The sequence below is a fragment of the Barbatula barbatula genome (genome assembly GCF_947034865.1).
Source record: "Barbatula barbatula genome assembly, chromosome: 18".
NCBI lineage: Eukaryota > Metazoa > Chordata > Actinopteri > Cypriniformes > Nemacheilidae > Barbatula > Barbatula barbatula.
Window position 1 is genome coordinate 16,607,860 of NC_136781.1, and position 16,916 is coordinate 16,624,775.

The 16,916-nt window shown below is 41.2% G+C and overlaps 1 protein-coding gene across 1 annotated transcript; it reads right to left on the reverse strand.

The window, feature by feature from the left end:
* Positions 1 to 11,424: 11,424 nt before the first annotated feature.
* On the reverse strand, positions 11,425 to 15,194 carry egr1 (early growth response 1). The gene is made up of 2 exons (XM_079480013.1): positions 14,630 to 15,194; positions 11,425 to 13,932 (listed from the first exon to the last, which is right to left on the reverse strand). The coding sequence occupies exons 1-2, from the start codon at positions 14,838 to 14,840 to the stop codon at positions 12,629 to 12,631; spliced, it is 1,515 nt and encodes a 504-aa protein (XP_079336139.1). The 5' UTR covers positions 14,841 to 15,194; the 3' UTR covers positions 11,425 to 12,628.
* Positions 15,195 to 16,916: the final 1,722 nt, after the last annotated feature.

Consider the following 16,916-nt stretch of genomic DNA (forward strand, 5'->3'; position numbering starts at 1 on the left):
TAAGCTTTTGATGAGAGCTTGAAAGGAAAGTTCTTCTCCATTAAAGTAAACAGTCTGATTTTCTATTTTCATGAGCAGAGCCGCATCGCCTGATCAAAGAAAGCTACCTCATGACCACGAAAATGACATTTTACGCTTTTCAAATCGAACGTTTCCAAAAGTCAGCATCTCACACACTGTGTAGCTTCTTATTTGTGGGCCATGTAAACATCTCTATAGACGCTGACCTTCTGTGAGCCTCGTCAAAGTGGTGAAAGTGGTCAAAGAGCGGCATTGCGATGCACACTGACTTATTCACAGAGTCTCTTTTCAAATCATTTCTTTTAACATGTGAGATTCCCGAGAATATTACAGCCAATAAGTTACATCCACTTCAAAGGCCAATATGCACCGGAGGAGAATGCCTGGCAAACCAGAGCCGACGGGTAAAAGCCTCGAGCTCATTTCCATTCTCATGCGAGCTTTTACCCTGTTGAACCAGATGGAATAACAGCGCGAATCGGAGGGTCATTACTCACAATGGAGTTCTATTAGGCCGCATCGGGGTCCGCGGCTGAGCCGTAGCCGGCTGGTGTGAATAACACTTAACAGAACCCGTATTTCCAGCGGGGAGAGAGGGGAAAAATACCTGCGAGGTACTCCTTTGTAATCCGACGCAATTATCCGAGGCTTCACGTGCATTAGAAGCAGAGAATAGTGCGGGTTAGAAGTGGGGGAGGTTAGAGGGGGTTATTGTGTATTTATAGCGCCGCTGCCGCTTGACAGACCGGGTCCGCAATCCAATCACGGCTTAACGGTGTAATGAGGACAGGTGACCGAGCGGCAAGGTTTTTAGGGAAAGTGAGTGTGTTTTTCTTTTTTCCTCTAGTGATTTCATGTTTAACCTTTAACAGCTGCAGGTTAGGGATGTGAATACACATGAGTGTGGCGGTAATGGACGGTAACATGTTAAAAGCACATGAGATGTATTGCATTAGCACTTTGCATGCTTCGGCTGGTATGTGGACTGCCCTCGGTTTGAACGACGGAGCGTGCCCACATATATGTTCAAAATATCTACATGTAGTCTATAATGGCCGAACAAATAACAGTAGCTATGGAGAGTTAATTGGTGTGACTGATCTGTCGGTTAGTGATTGGAACTGTGAGACAACAGCTCTATTATAAAGCATATTCAACATTCCACAGCGGTTAAAGCTTGCTGAGAAGACAAAAGCAAAATGATGCTTTCTTATGGGTTACCAAAATTGAAGGCAGAATTTTTCTAAGAATGGGCAATCCCACAATGCATTTCAACAGTACTAAAAATGCATAGAAATAAGTTACTTGAAATAAATGTATATTTCTTATATTTATGTGTTGTATTCTTTTGTGCAATGTTGACAAAAAGGCCAAACATTTTATTCTTTCATTATGTACCCTTTACTCTTTCATCAGGGCCCCATTGACTTCCATTGTATAGATACAAAACCACTGGGAAATTTCTCTTTTCTTTTGGGGTCCACAGGTTTTGAATGACACGAGGATGAACAAATGATGACAATTTTTTGTCTTGTAATGAGATGAGTATTATTTGTGTGAGTGACAGTTAACTTCTGTCTATGAAATAACTTTTTCTGCAGCGCTCTTGATTTAGAGACATATTTAAACTCCCAAATAAAACAAATACGGTAAATTAAAGGTGCAGTGTGTAGTTTTGGAGGATCTATTGACAGAAATGCAATATAATATACAGTAATGTCTTCAAATATAACTATGTCTTCAGATGTGTATGAAGACCTCACATGATGACTGAGCTATTTCTATCTTCATACACCGCGGGTCCCCTTACATTGAATTTGTCATTTTGTTTGTACAGTAGTCCTCAACGGACAAACTGCATTTCATAACACGTTATCTAAATTTGCAAAGAAGCAATAACATGCCAACATCATAGTTCTGTGTCAGCTACCGTAATGCTTTGAAAGGGAGGGTTGGAGTGAGCCGTTCGTCCTAACATCACCGCTAGATGCGGCTACATTTCATACACTCGACCTTTAACTATTAGACATTACATCCGAGAGATAAATAACAGAATCAATGGTGTGTAATGGTATCCATTTAATGGTTAAAAATCTTGCATGTGTGTAAAATGAAGGCCGTATGTTGTCAAGTCCAACAACTAGAATTCCCTTATGAGTTTTACAAAGACTCAGCCGTCTTTAATGTTAACAGAAACAGTTAAAAGTATTTATGCAGTGTTTCTATAAAAAATCAGTAGATGTGAGACCATGCAGCCAGAAATCAGTTCACCGAACATATCTTCACCGGTCAATGTGCATTTCTGCAATCTATTAGATGCGGCTTCTGCACAGCTTGTATTAGTATGTAATTTGTATTGCTCTAATTTCTGGGTGGTAAGAGACTACACATTTTCACAGCAGGTAGCCCAGCATCCCTGCCACATGCCCACGCACCCTTGTGACATCAGCCTCCATAGAGAAGAGAGATTGGTTCCACCTCATCACAAGGATCCTAAAAATACCACAGTTTCTTTCACTGTTTCAAAGACAAGCATGCAGGGAGCACAGGAAAGTTAAGGGTGCCAGGCATTTTGACTTGTGCAGACACACAAACACGATGGACCTCATTATTTGCGTCTTTTTAATGGATTGAATACTATTTAGTGCCTTTGGTTTGCCACGTTGTGCGGATCCATGACCTTGTAGCTATGTAACCACAGCGGTATTCACGTCTAATTCTGCTTGTGTTGTAGCCGTGTATATTACAAAGACTGTCACTAAGCAGTATTTGAATTCCCAATCCCGCGTCCCTGCGAGGATGCCTGTGGCAACAGAGGCAAAGAAAACAACTATTCTCAACCACACGACAACAACAGCCAAAACGATAATCCCTGGATATGTATGCAGATACAGCATGATACTAATACATTCAGAACAGCGGCTTGAACCCTTCTGGAATCTTTATGCTATCTGAGATCTGATGTTTCTTTTATTATTATTTTTTCCTGAAACACATTTGACATTTTTTGTCAGCAATCTTTCATACCTCCCAATTGTACATTTCTGAGTTTTGTTTGTGCTGAATCCAATTGTATTTTTATATCACAAATTTCATAGATGTTTTCAAGCAACATACTAAATTCAAATGTATTTCTTTAGCGCTTTACACAAGTTTGCATTTTTGCAAAGCAGCTTTGTAGAAAGCCTTTTACATATAAGTAGCGATGCAAGAAAACGACTGTATACATTCTTAAAAATAAGGGTGCTTAAAAGGTTCTTCACAGCGATGCCATAGAAGAACCATATTGGTTTCACAAAGAACCATTCAGACAGAATTCAAACAGAAACGTTCTTCAGATGTTACAGATTCTTTATGGAACCAAAAGGTTATTCCATGGCATCGAATAACCGTTTGAAGCACCTTTTGTAGAATAGCATAACAAGCAAGAAACGTCTTGTGTTTATATATGTTATTTTAATCTCACATCATATAGCTCTACAGTGTATGTCACATTCATGCATGACATAGAAAATAAAGACTTCGTACAATGTATAGTGTAGCCTTTGAGAAGATGTACAGCACATCTGATGTGTCTCATTACGTATTCTTCATTTTGACATCAGCTTTCCTCTTCTGAAATCCATTGATGAAGTGGTCATCATTGTTAATGGTGTTTGCCATTAGTCAGTGGCTTTAGCATGCAGAAAGCCATTGTTTGACTGTAATGTTTCATTTATATCACTTATTGCACTATTTATCACAGCTGAAGTTCACACACATGATGGCATTACCTAACAAATGACATGATGGACGTGTAGCTTGCTCTGCTGTGGTGGTTAGAAATGGCTGGACTGGGCGATCTGTATCTTTTGTTGAACATGATCGCGGTTGCGCGTTGACACATTTCCATTTTAGAGAAATCTCTATAATTACTTTGAAATAAATATGCTTTGTCTAGAAAGTGGAGTGATTTTACAGTGAACGCAGATGGACAGTTGGTTGTGCTGTGTGTGCGTGTTTGTGTGCGTCAGGGCAGGTGTCAGCACAATGGTGAGAAGCTGCTCCCTCTGTAATTGACAGGTGGTGTGTGTTACGGCTGAAGTGAAGTGACATCACTGGCATGAACGCGCAGAAGGTGTAAAATGACACAGGACACGCGGAACAATTCTGCCCAGAGCTCTGTCTTCTAGACCAGCAGGACAAAACGCAGTGGAGGAATTTACTTACACGTGTTCAGATCCGCTTTATGCCACATTATGCAACCTTTTTATTTGTCCATATTTTCTTTAGAATTCTAATGGGGAGATATGACATTACAAACACACCTTTCACCCCCCGATCATTCTCTGTGTATCAAGCAGATGTGTGATGCGTCCAGACTGACGCCCCTCCTGTGCAGCAGATTGCATGATGTCACCGCTGGCTACTGCAGTTTCCCAGAGCATGAATGATCGCAGATGTGATTTCACATCTGTAGCGCTCAACTCGGTCGGTAATTTGACAGTTACTGACCTTATGGATCACGTTCCCTTCAGTTTAACTATGAGATAGAATGTAAAACATTCACATATGTTCTTAGCAGAAGCTTTACTATCAAAGCTATTTACACTGAAATGAACTGAAATCATGCTCCAGGGCAGAGAACTATAAATACACTATACTGTAACAATGGTTTCATGGCGAGAGATGGGTGTATGCTAAATGTAAAAAATAATTGTGCATAGGTATGATAGCAAGGTAAATAGCCTTATTGACAAATAAACGTACAAAATTAAACATTAATGGAGTGCTGCGGTGATGACTTATGTTTGTGTGCGAAACTAGCATTTTGTAGCATTTTAGCATTTATTTGGTTAAACGATTGGTTAAAAACGCTAAAACAAAAGGCTAACACTTCAGTATAGGGGGCGCTATTAACAAACCATTTACTACAACTTTTCCCCCAATAAACTCTTAATTTGTTGCTTATTAAAAGTTAGTTAGGTAGTTGTTCGATTTAGGTACAGTATTGGGTAGGTTCAGGTAGAGTATGGTCATGCAGAATATGTGCTTAATAAGTAGTAATAAACAGCCAATATGCCCATTATAGGCTTGCTTATAACAACTAGTTAATAGTGTCAATTGCCCCCAATACTGGAGTGTTACTAAACATGTTTTATTCTATGATATAAAACACAGGATTCACCCGCTCATGATTTTAAAGCTTTACCATGTGACAACAGACAGCTGTGTCCTAATAGGTTGTGTGCAGTCACTTCAAATTGGGACACAGTTATAGTCGGGGAAGTCATCACACATATCAAAAGAGACAAATATAAAAAAACTTGAAGGGAAATTAATTGACAGAGTAATTCTTCAGCAGGGAACACGTTTTTAATAATGTTTTAATAAGTTGTGGTGGCGACATTGATATTGAGAGACTGTAGTGTAGTCAGCCTCGTGTTAGCTTTTTACTTCTGGCGATTATATTTAGGCTTCAAAAATAATAAATGTTTGATAGACATTTATCTTGATAGATATTCCAATGTTCTGTGGATAAAATCTATAGGGTTTTGGTTGAAGGAACCAGTGCAGCACTACTTCCAAGTTGGCCTTCAAAAATAAGTCATTCCTGTTGCACTGCTTACTTTATATATTTTTTAATACATTTTGTTTTGGTACCTTGGTTGCTCAGTATAAAATATAAGTATCCAATATAAAATACTTAAGCAAAGCAACTTGTGTATCATTGAACTACTATCTTTTGTTGCTTCCAAACACACTGCCAAATGCAAAACTTGAGCACAGTTATTGTGCAAATGTGTTGGTGATGTGAGATCTTGAATTGGAATTAAAAGATTATCTGATAAACCTTGTCCCACCAAATGAGAAACAGACAAGAGAAGTTTCTGGACATTCTCTCTTCTACTGCATACTTGATCTACATAGTTCATCAACCTTAATCTTCATTTTTTTAACTGAATTGTAAAAGAGATCATATACAACACAAACAAGCAACTTTATTACCTGAAAATCTGAAATGGGGCAAAGTTTTAAACTTGAGTAATTATGTGCCTGCTGATATTGATGTCTGTTTCCAAAATACATTAGTGCCCCAAAAGATGCCCTGTGTGGAACACCTTCATATAACAGATGGATAGCTTTACTGTGAAATACAAACCCTAGGGGAGTAAAACTACTTTATGCCTTATATTAGTCACGACCGGTGTGGACAGCTCGTAGCGAAACAGCTGTGAACGTTCACATAACGGCACATGGTCCATTGGCAGATAGGAAATGCATTATTGATGAGACATTGAGCAAGTGTAGTGTAGAGTCAACATTGAAATGTTTCTGTGGTTTTAATGCAAACAGTCATGCATTTGATGATTATCATCGTTTGCAAGGATTCAAGGGCAATTTTGTGGGAGGAATTTATGAGCAAGGAAATGCCAATGATGCAAGGAAAGAAATAAGTGCTTTACAAAGAAACAACATAAATGCAATTGCCTTTGCTTAGGGTTAGAGAGCTAAACAAATTTACTTAAACAGTCTTAATGGGATAGTTCACCCAAAAATCGCCACAACAAAACAAATGGAGAAATAAAAGTGAATATGGAAGACGAGGTGCGGGACATAATATGATCGGAATTTACATCATTAAAAGATTAGAAGGTCAAGCTGCAAAATCAAAAGTTGGGACCGATTCTCATAGATAGTTGCAGCAGGAGACAACAGCAATATATCGCCTACGTGAAGTGCAAGTTTCAATGGTTCAAAAGCATGTGTTGCCAGTTTACAGGGCCATGTAATAAAGTATGTTTACAATGCCTAGTATGTCTATTTAATGGTTTTGGGGCGGGGCAGGCTGTAAAAATAGATACAGTGGTGCGGAGCGGACTGGGGCGGGCCAAATTATTTCATAAAAGCAGGGCCCGCGGGTTGGAAAAAGTCTGACCCGCGCATCACTAACCTGCGCACATTTTTTAAGTACTTGTACATACCAATAGAATAAACACATAACAAGAATGCTCATTGCATTCAGAGCCGATAGCCTTGCAGTAACGTGCTCCGACATATAGCGCTGTTGCGCTCCGGGCGACCTGAGTTTGAGGTCCTTTCCCTATCCCATCCCCTTTCTCTCGCCCACTTCACTTCCTGTCCTCTCAACACAACAGCTGTCCAAATAAAGGCAAAAAGACGCCCCAAAATATAATCTAAAAAAAAAAGAATGCTCATTGCGTCACCGGTTTCACAAACAAATGAGCTATATAGAGTTGTAAGCTTTCAAAAAACGTACATGCATTTCCAAAGGTATTTTTCTTCAGGCTCACAAAGAAACAATGAACTGGCAAAACGCAATAAGGTGCAACTCCCAAGTAACCACAAAGAAAGACCAAAACATCCACCCAGAACATCCTAGTACTGGAACATTTTTCACAGTCAAGCTAATTTATTTTAACCACCTTTTTTTCAACCAATATAGTATCTGGTACTAATTTCCCTCAACAATTTTACAAGTACAGGTGAGAAGGTCGGATCTAAAGTGTATCCTCATTTATTTCATCAGGGACAAGCTGAGCAGATTTGAGACTTGAAGTGAAACGCTTCATGCCTCAACATCATCAATTCTCTGTCTCTCTGTCTTTTTCCCTTTATCATTCCTTCTTTCTTTCTGTCGCCTGCACATTAAAGTCATGCCCTAATCATGGTGGGGACTTAGCCAATGATGTGCTTATCAAACGGCATATTTCAAAAAGAAATCTTAAAAGGCCTGAGGGCAAAGATGCAATAAGAAAGCATTTGTAGCTGGATGAAAGGGAGAAAAAGACAGAGAGAAAGAGCGAGAGAGATATGTACGGACCTTGCATCAGAAATTGACAGAGCTTATTAGCATATGCCGTTTAACTGGGCACAGGGACGGAGAGCCAGACAACGAGAACCACGGAGGACGAGCGCACGTCTTTTCTCTTTCATTCTTGCCTTTTCACGCTCCTCCCTAAAAAGGTCCAAAAAGAATAAGAGAACAAACACTTATTCTAACAGGCAGCCGCCTTGAAGTGGAGGCTCATGGGAGAATTGGTGAGGTGGCTTTATTGTTGAGCAGACGAGTGGGGAAATAAGCCGTGCATCCTCCTGCCTTTCTCGACTCCATCTCTCGCTTTCTCCAAAACTGAACAAGCCCTTAGTGTCAGGCAGTCAACTTTGATACAAGCAAAAGCAACTCAGTCGCTACAAAAGACAGCAAAGGGAAAACATTATCAACACATCCAGTGCACTTAAAAGGGCTCCCAAGTTGGGCGTGAGGGGCATGTTGTCACAAAGCCGGCTTTAAACTTGCTGTGCGACTTCGTTTTCAATTCCCTTTTCCTGCGGAGTCTTCAGATGATGCTGGTGCTCGTCTTGCGTAGCGCCGTGTGATGCCTGTTGAATATGAAACTCTGTTGTGAAATGACCACAGTTCTGGGGATTGTGGTTTGTTGTCACAGATGGTTGGGAAAAGAACTATTTTTGAGCGTGAATTAGCCTGTAGTGTCGAAATAAAGAGAGAAGAGCCTAGCAAAATAATACATTTTTATGAGTGGGTCTTTATTTGTGTGGATTTTGTTTGCTCTATTTTTGTATGTGTAAATGTTTTCTTATTCATATACCTGTTGGGTCGCACAGTAGATAAGAAAAGTCACAATGCTGGTCACCAGCATATAGAAGCTGGTCTCCATCAAAAGAGGGGCTTTGAGTTGGGTTAAAGTACTCCACTTAAATTTTGTCATAATTGACTCATCTACATGTTGCTTTAAACCCTAATGACTTTTCTTTTGTGGAACACAAAATTAGACTTTATTGAATTGTCGCATCCGGTTTGCATCCTGAAATCAGAATTGAATGTTACATTTTGTTACATAGGTTTTTGTAATATTATTTTTAATATGTGGCTGTGTACAAACTTCAGCAAAGGTGAATATTACTACTGAAAAACAAAAACATTGAGCTCTGTTTCTCACACGAAGCCATCACAAAGCTCCAGAAGTCAGTCAAGTCAACTTTATCCTTTTATATAGCACCTTATATTGTACAATAGAGGTTGCTTCAAAGAAGCTTTACAGTAACGTTAATTATTATTAAAACTGCCTTGAAAAGGAATCACATCATATAGTATGCATGTGAGCTCGCCTTCCCATGTGTACATGCCAGAACTTGCCCCCTTGAGTGGCAAAACACTCAGCAAAATGGCTGCTTACAATATCAGAAAATGCTATTCAGCGTATAATTTCAGTGTCTAAGGACACCTGGGTCCTTGATAAGTCATAAGGATCACCGTTGATTTCAACTGCTTTTTTATTCAGCAAATAAATGTGTGTTTTAGTCCAAGTTTCTTTATTTCTTCTACTGTGTTTTACCACTCAAGGGGGTGTGTCCCGACGTGTTCAGTTTTGTTCTCATCCAACATTTTCAAACAGAGTCAAATAGTTATTATTAGTGGATATTAAGTGAACTTTAAACCTCAGCCAAGCAATTCAAAGGCAAAAGTGGCAGGGAACGCAAACGTCAACAGGTGACAAAAATAGAGACAAAAATGTAGGGACCAAATTGTTTATCAATGAGTTTGACGGCCCCGTGGAAAGATTTTTTCATTTGTCCTATTGTGGGCAAAAATAACGGCATACATATTAAATGCATATCATTATTTAGCGAATATCCTAAATGCAAATCATTTTAACCACCAATATTTCCTTCAATCAGAAAGGTCATGTTTTTGGCAGGTGGTCCATTCTTTAAACCAGTACCAAGATAGATTTGAACCACCATGAACCAGTCTAAACCTTCATTCCTGCTGATCTTTTCAGCAGTGTAGGGTGAGGGGTTTTGCTGGTGGAATGTAAGCGAGCGAGAACAAAAGTCCGTCACGGTGATCCCGTGCACAGGGTTCCTTCATTGTGATTCCTTCAGTCTGATTCAGGCTATAAGTCAATTTGGGATTATGAGAATAATTACCCTAATTACTTTCCTTTGTGTTGTTCTTTTTCTTCAACTGCCTGTTCCTCCTTTAGCTGCGTTTGGATATTGGAGCTGTTTTGTGGCTTCATCTTTTGTGCTGATATTGCCTCATAGTTTCGGAAAGCCCCCCTTGCACAAACACAAGCCAACACTTCTATCCCAAGACGGCTGACACACCCTTTAGGTCTGACATTTAATGTCTCGAGCAGAGCTCAAATTGGACTATAAACATTTGCTTAACAAAAATGATTTATTTCTCAGCTATTTGGCTTTATTTGGTTATGTTGCTCTGACGCTGAAACACAATCAGCCTGGTTTTCGCCCTTTTGCTGTGATGAACAAGGAAATAAATCTATAGACATGCTACACATTTGCCTACACACCCACAATTTCTGTCACATTAAATCTGTTCAACTTGTATCGTCTCTGACAAGAGAGTTTAAGCGAGCTATAACAAGCACACAAAGCGTGTTAGGATGCCAAGACAGTGAGAGAGAGCGAGAGAGAGAAGGAAAGCGTTCATTTATTTGATCTTTTTGGTGGCAGAGAAATTAGTTATGAGTAGATTATTATTTTTCTTTTACAAAGGCGCTCTTGTAGGAAGGTAAAGCATACAATAGCGTAAAAGCTGCCTTTCTTTAAAGCAACTTCGATATTGAGACTTTTTTCCCCTGACAAACTCAATCGACATGGAAGCCCATTACAAAGGCGTCTTATTAGTGTCGACTGATTTTTACAAGATTGCTATCTATGTATAATCAAGCCCCAAGCGCATCCAGTCACATTCGTACATACTATCTTTTGATAACATATTCTCATGACACCCAGGAGCTCTTTTGATAAGTAATAAAGAGAGACAATCTGATCTGGGGAATCGACTCCATGATTGGCTTCTTGGCTTTCCGAACTTTTGAACAAAAGAATGCATCAGTACATATACTTTTTATGTCAAGTTTGTTTGTTTATTTTTTTCTTTTCTTTTTTGCTCTGGGTTATATTGCAACTTTATTTGACGTATTTTTTATGTGAGACATGATTGATTTGTTTGATGGAGAGGTTGGATGCTTTCTAGGCTAAGCAAGTTCCTAATTGTAAAACTTTATAATGTCTCATATTTGAACTCTCTACGCTGTTTTAGGTTGAAACTTTTTCATTATTGGTCCGAGCAATATGATTCATTGCATACAACTTTGTTATTTTAATACTACATTTGAATGTGAATTTGTATTATGTATTGTAATCATTATTATTTTCAATATGTGAGGAAATTAAAATGTTGTTCACTTGAAACCATAAAGTAATGGTTTCAGACAGTATTATAGTAAATTGTTTTAATATGCAAGGCTAAATCTGTGCGTACACTCTATAAAGCAGCATTCATCGAGATGTGTGAAATTTCACAAACCTGTTGCTAAGCGATGAAAAGCACGACAGAGCTTCAACATATATATTTATATATTTATGTTTTATTTATATTTCTGTTCTTGAAGGATATCTTGTACACCAAATATCCCATTGGCAGTAAGCGCATTCAATGTGTTTAGAAGCCATAAACAGTCACTTTGTTGAACAAACACAAATACAAAATAAAAATTACAACAAAATAATGGACCGCATGTAAATAACATACAAAAATCCCATGCCTACTCAGTAGGTAACTACAGCATTCCAACTCCTCAAGATGTAGATATGTACATTTTGTTACAAAAATATAGTTTATAGTTTTCTTTTTCGCTTACATCCCAAGAAATGCAGTGCCCTCATATTCATTCCCTTCCATCCTTGAAATGACTTTTTGAATATAGAAAAGAAAAAAGAAAAGAGAACAAAAATGAGATCCCTTCCACCTTAAGGCTAGATGCAAAGCATCCACACGCTGATACCTGTCAAAACATCTGCAAGGCTTCACAAAAGGCACAAAAACAATTGAAGATTTGTGGTTGATTCTTTTCCGATGTTTTCCCCCTCCATTTAGCAGATTTTTGTGGTCACATTTGATAAAGAGAAAGAAAGTACCAGTGGATGATATTTACAAAATAAGAGAAACGAACATCACGCTTCCACATGCGTCAGAGTACTTAAGTGCTTCTAGTCAAACAAGGTCAAGAACTTATCACAGCATTTTTACTACGTAATACAGAATGTATCTTATAAAATATGGCCCTGCTCAATTGAGAATAATACAATGCAAATATTCAAATCAATTTTCACAACAATGGTACAAAAAAGTCAAAACGAAAAAGAAACATGGCACATGTACAATATACTGTAGCTTATGTATATTATTCATCAAATGTCTTTTGTAACTGTACACCTGTCGAGTCAAGCTTCTCAGCCTGTAGCCCACAGGCTTCCATTACACCATTAATGTCCTCATTCTGCGTTGCAAGTTTGTCTGTGCATGCACAGTCTTAAGAGAAACGTGCCGAAGCCTGTTGCTTTTGTCTGTCGTTCGAGTCTCGTTTGAAAGGACAGGATTTCCAGGGGGAGAACGACACAAAAATCCCTTTTGTTTTCAAATGTCCTTGCCGAGTCTTTGACTGGTTTGCAACTGGACCATGTTGGGAGCATGGACAGAAAAGTGCTTCTTGCAGAGGGGAGTTCAAAGTCATTGATGCTTTCTGTTTTGAGCCGGAGGGCGGCGCAAGTCTCAGCAGATGTCTACTGTCCGCGGGGACAGAGCAGCCTGCATGTCGGGCAACGGGGTGGTGACGGGAGAACTGTAGATGTTGCTGGCCACCGAGGAAGAGAAGGATGTGGACACCTGTGTCTGGAAGGTGCTGGTTGCGCAGGGGTAGGTGGTTGCGATGGAAGGGGAGGGGTAGGAGGTGTGGACGGGTGAGGAGTAGCAGGAATTCACAGGGGAAGGGAAGGAGGACACCGGGGAGGGGTAGGACGTGATGGGAGAGGGATAACTGGACATCGGAGAGGAGGCTGAGATGGAGATGTTGGAAACCGAGTTTTGTACACCCACAGTGCTTTTCTCTGCCTTCTTGTCCTTTTGCCGCAAATGGATCTTAGTGTGGCGTTTGCGCTCGTCGCTGCGGGCGAACTTGCGGCCGCAGATCTCGCAGGCAAAAGGCTTCTCGCCGGTGTGCGTGCGGATGTGGGTCGTCAGGTGGTCGCTACGGCTAAAGTTGCGCATGCAGATGCGGCACTGGAAGGGCTTCTGGCCTGTGTGGATGCGGATGTGACGCGTCAGCTCATCTGAACGTGAAAAGCGACGGTCGCAGGTCTCCACAGGGCATGCATACGGGCGCTCGTGTGGTGGTGTCTTGCTGGGGCGGTTGGGGTACTTGCGCATGCGGCTGGGCTTGATGAGCTGAGACTGGTAAATGCTTTTCAGGTCCTGAGAACCCGTCTGAGTGGCAAAGGCCTTGATGGTGGACAACGGCGTCAGGGATGGCTGCTGACCTGCCTGCGTCTGGAAGGGCTTCTGATCAGGGGCCACCAAGTTGATCTCGCTTTGCTGTTGGGGGAACAGATAGTCTGGGATTATTGGCACCGGGAAGCTGGAGGCCTTGGTGTTGGAGTAAGTCGAAGGAGGGTACTGCAGTGTGGTGCAAACCGTGGTGGGATAGTTTGCACCAGGCTCAGGGAAGATGTCTGGACTGGCGCTGGAGTAGGTGGGTGCTGCCGAATAGATGGGGTTGGGCTCGCTATGGTGGACGGAGCAGCTCAGGCTGGCACTGGATGTGGAAGAGGAGGTGGCGATGGAAGACGAGGAAGATGAGGAAGTTGCCTGAGAGGTCAAAGAAGATTGGATGGAGGTAGGGGGTGGGTTGATGCCCACCAGCCCATTCACCAGGCTGAACAGGGGCTCAGCCCACAGACTGTTGCTGCAGTTGCCGGCGGGTTCGAGGGTGAAACGACCGGTGTAAGAGATGGGGGGCAGCCGTTGGCTATAGCTTTGATCAGCCATAGGTTTCTCCATGGACATTTCTGTGAGTGTGTCTGCAGAGGCAATAACAAAACAGAGCAAAAGAGAGTTAACATCAGCTGGTTCATTCAAAATTATCCTGAAACTATTTCAGTGCTCATAAATTATCCCTGAGGTGTTTTAGTTGGGGGGTCCTGCTGGCTGTTGAGACAATCTCAGACAGAGCAGCAGGTGATGATGGAGCACAGGGGTGCTCCCCCCAAACGCACACACACAATTTCACCGATCTCCCTCTGAGATGAGAGACAGGACAAGCATAAACCATCTGCATGTGCGTTTCTCTCAGCTCGCTCTCTTTCACATTCCTGTCAACCCCTTTCTCTTTCTTTCTTCCCCTCATTTGCAGCTTAGATTTATTCAGTTTTTCTTTTTATTTTACATTTGAGAAGAAGCAATTCTGCTAATATAAAATTTTCTATTCATTTAAAGCATTTCACACTGCTAAATAATTCAGAATTGTTTTTATCAATAAGTAAATGTCATTTAACCTTTTGTAAATAACTTATCTTTAATAATAGTTTGTATATAATAGTTTCAGTTTTATAGACAATGCTTCCGATATTGAGCATTTTTTATATCGAAAGATAAATTTATAGGCTATTGAATTTACTTTTTTCATGACAACTGTTTTTCTACACATGACTCCTCAGCACAAAACCAGCATGCAGCTTTCTCCCCATGCAATTTAATGAAAAAGGCTTTAGTGCTTACCTCCAGCAAGGTGATCAAACTGCTCTCCCGGATCCCCAGAGCCGTAGCCCGTTCCTTCAGGTGCACTGGCATTGAGGAAGGGAGTCCCTGCAGAGCTGAGCATGATCATCTCTTCCAGCTTGGGGTAGTTATCCATGGGGGAGTGGGGGAAGCTCAGGGGGTCTGAGATCTGCAGAGCAGGCAGAAGCATCTCTGTCTTGGCTGCAGCCATCTCTCTGGAGTGTGCTCGAAGAGGAGAGAAGTATGCAGGAGAGATCAGCAGCGAACCCCTCTGGGACGACAAGCGTGAAGATGCTGCGGTGTCTGACTCTCCTCTCTGGTTGATCTCCTGATCACTGAACTTGCTCTTCTTGTTCCCCCTTTTCTCCTTGTTGTTTGTCCAAAGAGGCAGAAAAAATCCACTATGATTAAAAAGACTGAGATTCAGAATGTCCCTTTTAGCTCGTTCTCTATCGCAGAAAATTCAGTTTCACTTTTTTCATCGGATCAGATCCTGTTCCAATTTGCTGTTTAGTTGTTGTTGTTGTTGTTGTTGTTTTGAATTCACTTATTACATTTATTTAACGTGTCAAAATGTATGTGGATGGATATATATATATATTTATATATATATATATAGCAACGTGTTGCCTATCAGCTATCTGCGCTAGCGCTGAATCGCATGGGCTCTCTAGGCTCTTTCTCAGCTCAGAGAATCCCCACTCCTTTATATATCCTCTTGCCGTGACGTAGATGTCCATATTTGGACTGGAGGAAGCCCATATTTAGGCACTGCAGTGGAGGACACATGACGTTTGCCTGGAGGTAAAAAGCAGATCGGGGAGCTTAAACATTAAGTCTGTGCATTAAATGGAGGGGAGATGCCCGTTCCTCCTCCACAGCAAACCGATGCGTGGTAAGCGCAGAGTGTCTGTTAGAGAAGCCGAGGAGCGAGTCTACCTTTTCTCCTTAAAATCCCAGGAAATATTCGGGTTCCCCGTCTGCGCTGTAGCAGAGCACTGGCCGGAAGATTCCGCTCCGCCACGCCATATAAGGTCGTGACTACATAAGGCATGATTCCGGTGGGTTTCCACTTCCATGCCCTTATTTGGATCTTCCTGATGTAGCGCTGATCGGCGCTTGGCGGTGAAAGGACGGCTTGGGTGCAATTGAAGTCCAGCGCTCCGCACAATAACTAATGTCAGCACTATGTTGCCTCGCCCGCTCCGAGATTTACGAGAGACAACTTTTTCCTGCATGCTTGTACGATTCAATGGAAAACAGAAAACTTTAATAAAGCCGCTTTGTTTAATCTATTAACATTCGAATAGATGTATACTAGCTATGCGAGTGACACACTGCGAGAATAAAGCAGGTATAACTCCACGTGCAACTAAAACGCAGTCAGAGAAAAAGCTTTTCACGTTTTACATAAACGCTCTTCCGGAGATATTACTTCCATGCAAGCCGCTTTTTAATTCGATTATATTAGCTGCGGCTGCATAAATATTGCAGGCTATACATGACACGAGTTATACACATGTGCAAATGCATCAAACACATGCTGCCCCGATGATCTTGCTTTATATTGAATTCAAACTTTTTACAAACACATGCTCTTCCGAATTTGATCGTCGTCCGGCATTGAGCTCGGTTGCTTGTTTTGATGGAGAAATGGCATTTGGGGATTCAGAGCACGGCCGAGCCCGTGGCACTGATGGATGCTCGCTGCTGACAGAGGAGAGAAGAGGTCTGTTTAATTGGGGGATGTCCCGGACTCGATACACAGGGATCCTCTCTGTCACTCAACCCCCGACACCCATGCAAATAAGCGCTGCAGCACGCTGTCCGGACGCCGGCGGTGTACTGATGCTTGCTGTGTAAATTGAGGAGAGTCGCAGGGAGCGCGCCGTGCCTTTGGCAGGGAGATCGATGTTACTTTGCTGACTCAATGGACTTTAGTCTGAGCAGAAGCCATGTTTAATTTAACGCGAAAGAAAACGGTGCTGGATGGGAAGGAAATATACCCGGGCGTTCATGAGAATTAAAAATATGTCTTTGTGTACATTTGATAGTGACAAAAAACACTTGTGACAACTGTGACTTATTGCCCAGCAACGTTGTTTCTTTTGTGTGGAATTAAATGTGCAGACAAACCGGACACCTTCTTGCTTTCTTGCAGGTTAATGGAAAAAGCTGTGGATTAACTAAAGGAAAATATATATTTGCTGGAAAAATGCAGTGATATTTTGGTGCTGTTGTTTATTTGGTTACGCGAACTTGGCTGTGCAGCTGTGTAGTTTTCCTA

Bases quoted from the DNA above. Each gene is read 5' to 3' on its own strand.
- egr1 (XM_079480013.1), bottom strand. From the start codon at position 14,840: ATGGCTGCAGCCAAGACAGAGATGCTTCTGCCTGCTCTGCAGATCTCA. The intron at 13,933-14,629 runs GTAAGCACTAAA...TTGCCTCTGCAG, and splicing joins GTTTGATCACCTTGCTGGAG to ACACACTCACAGAAATGTCC.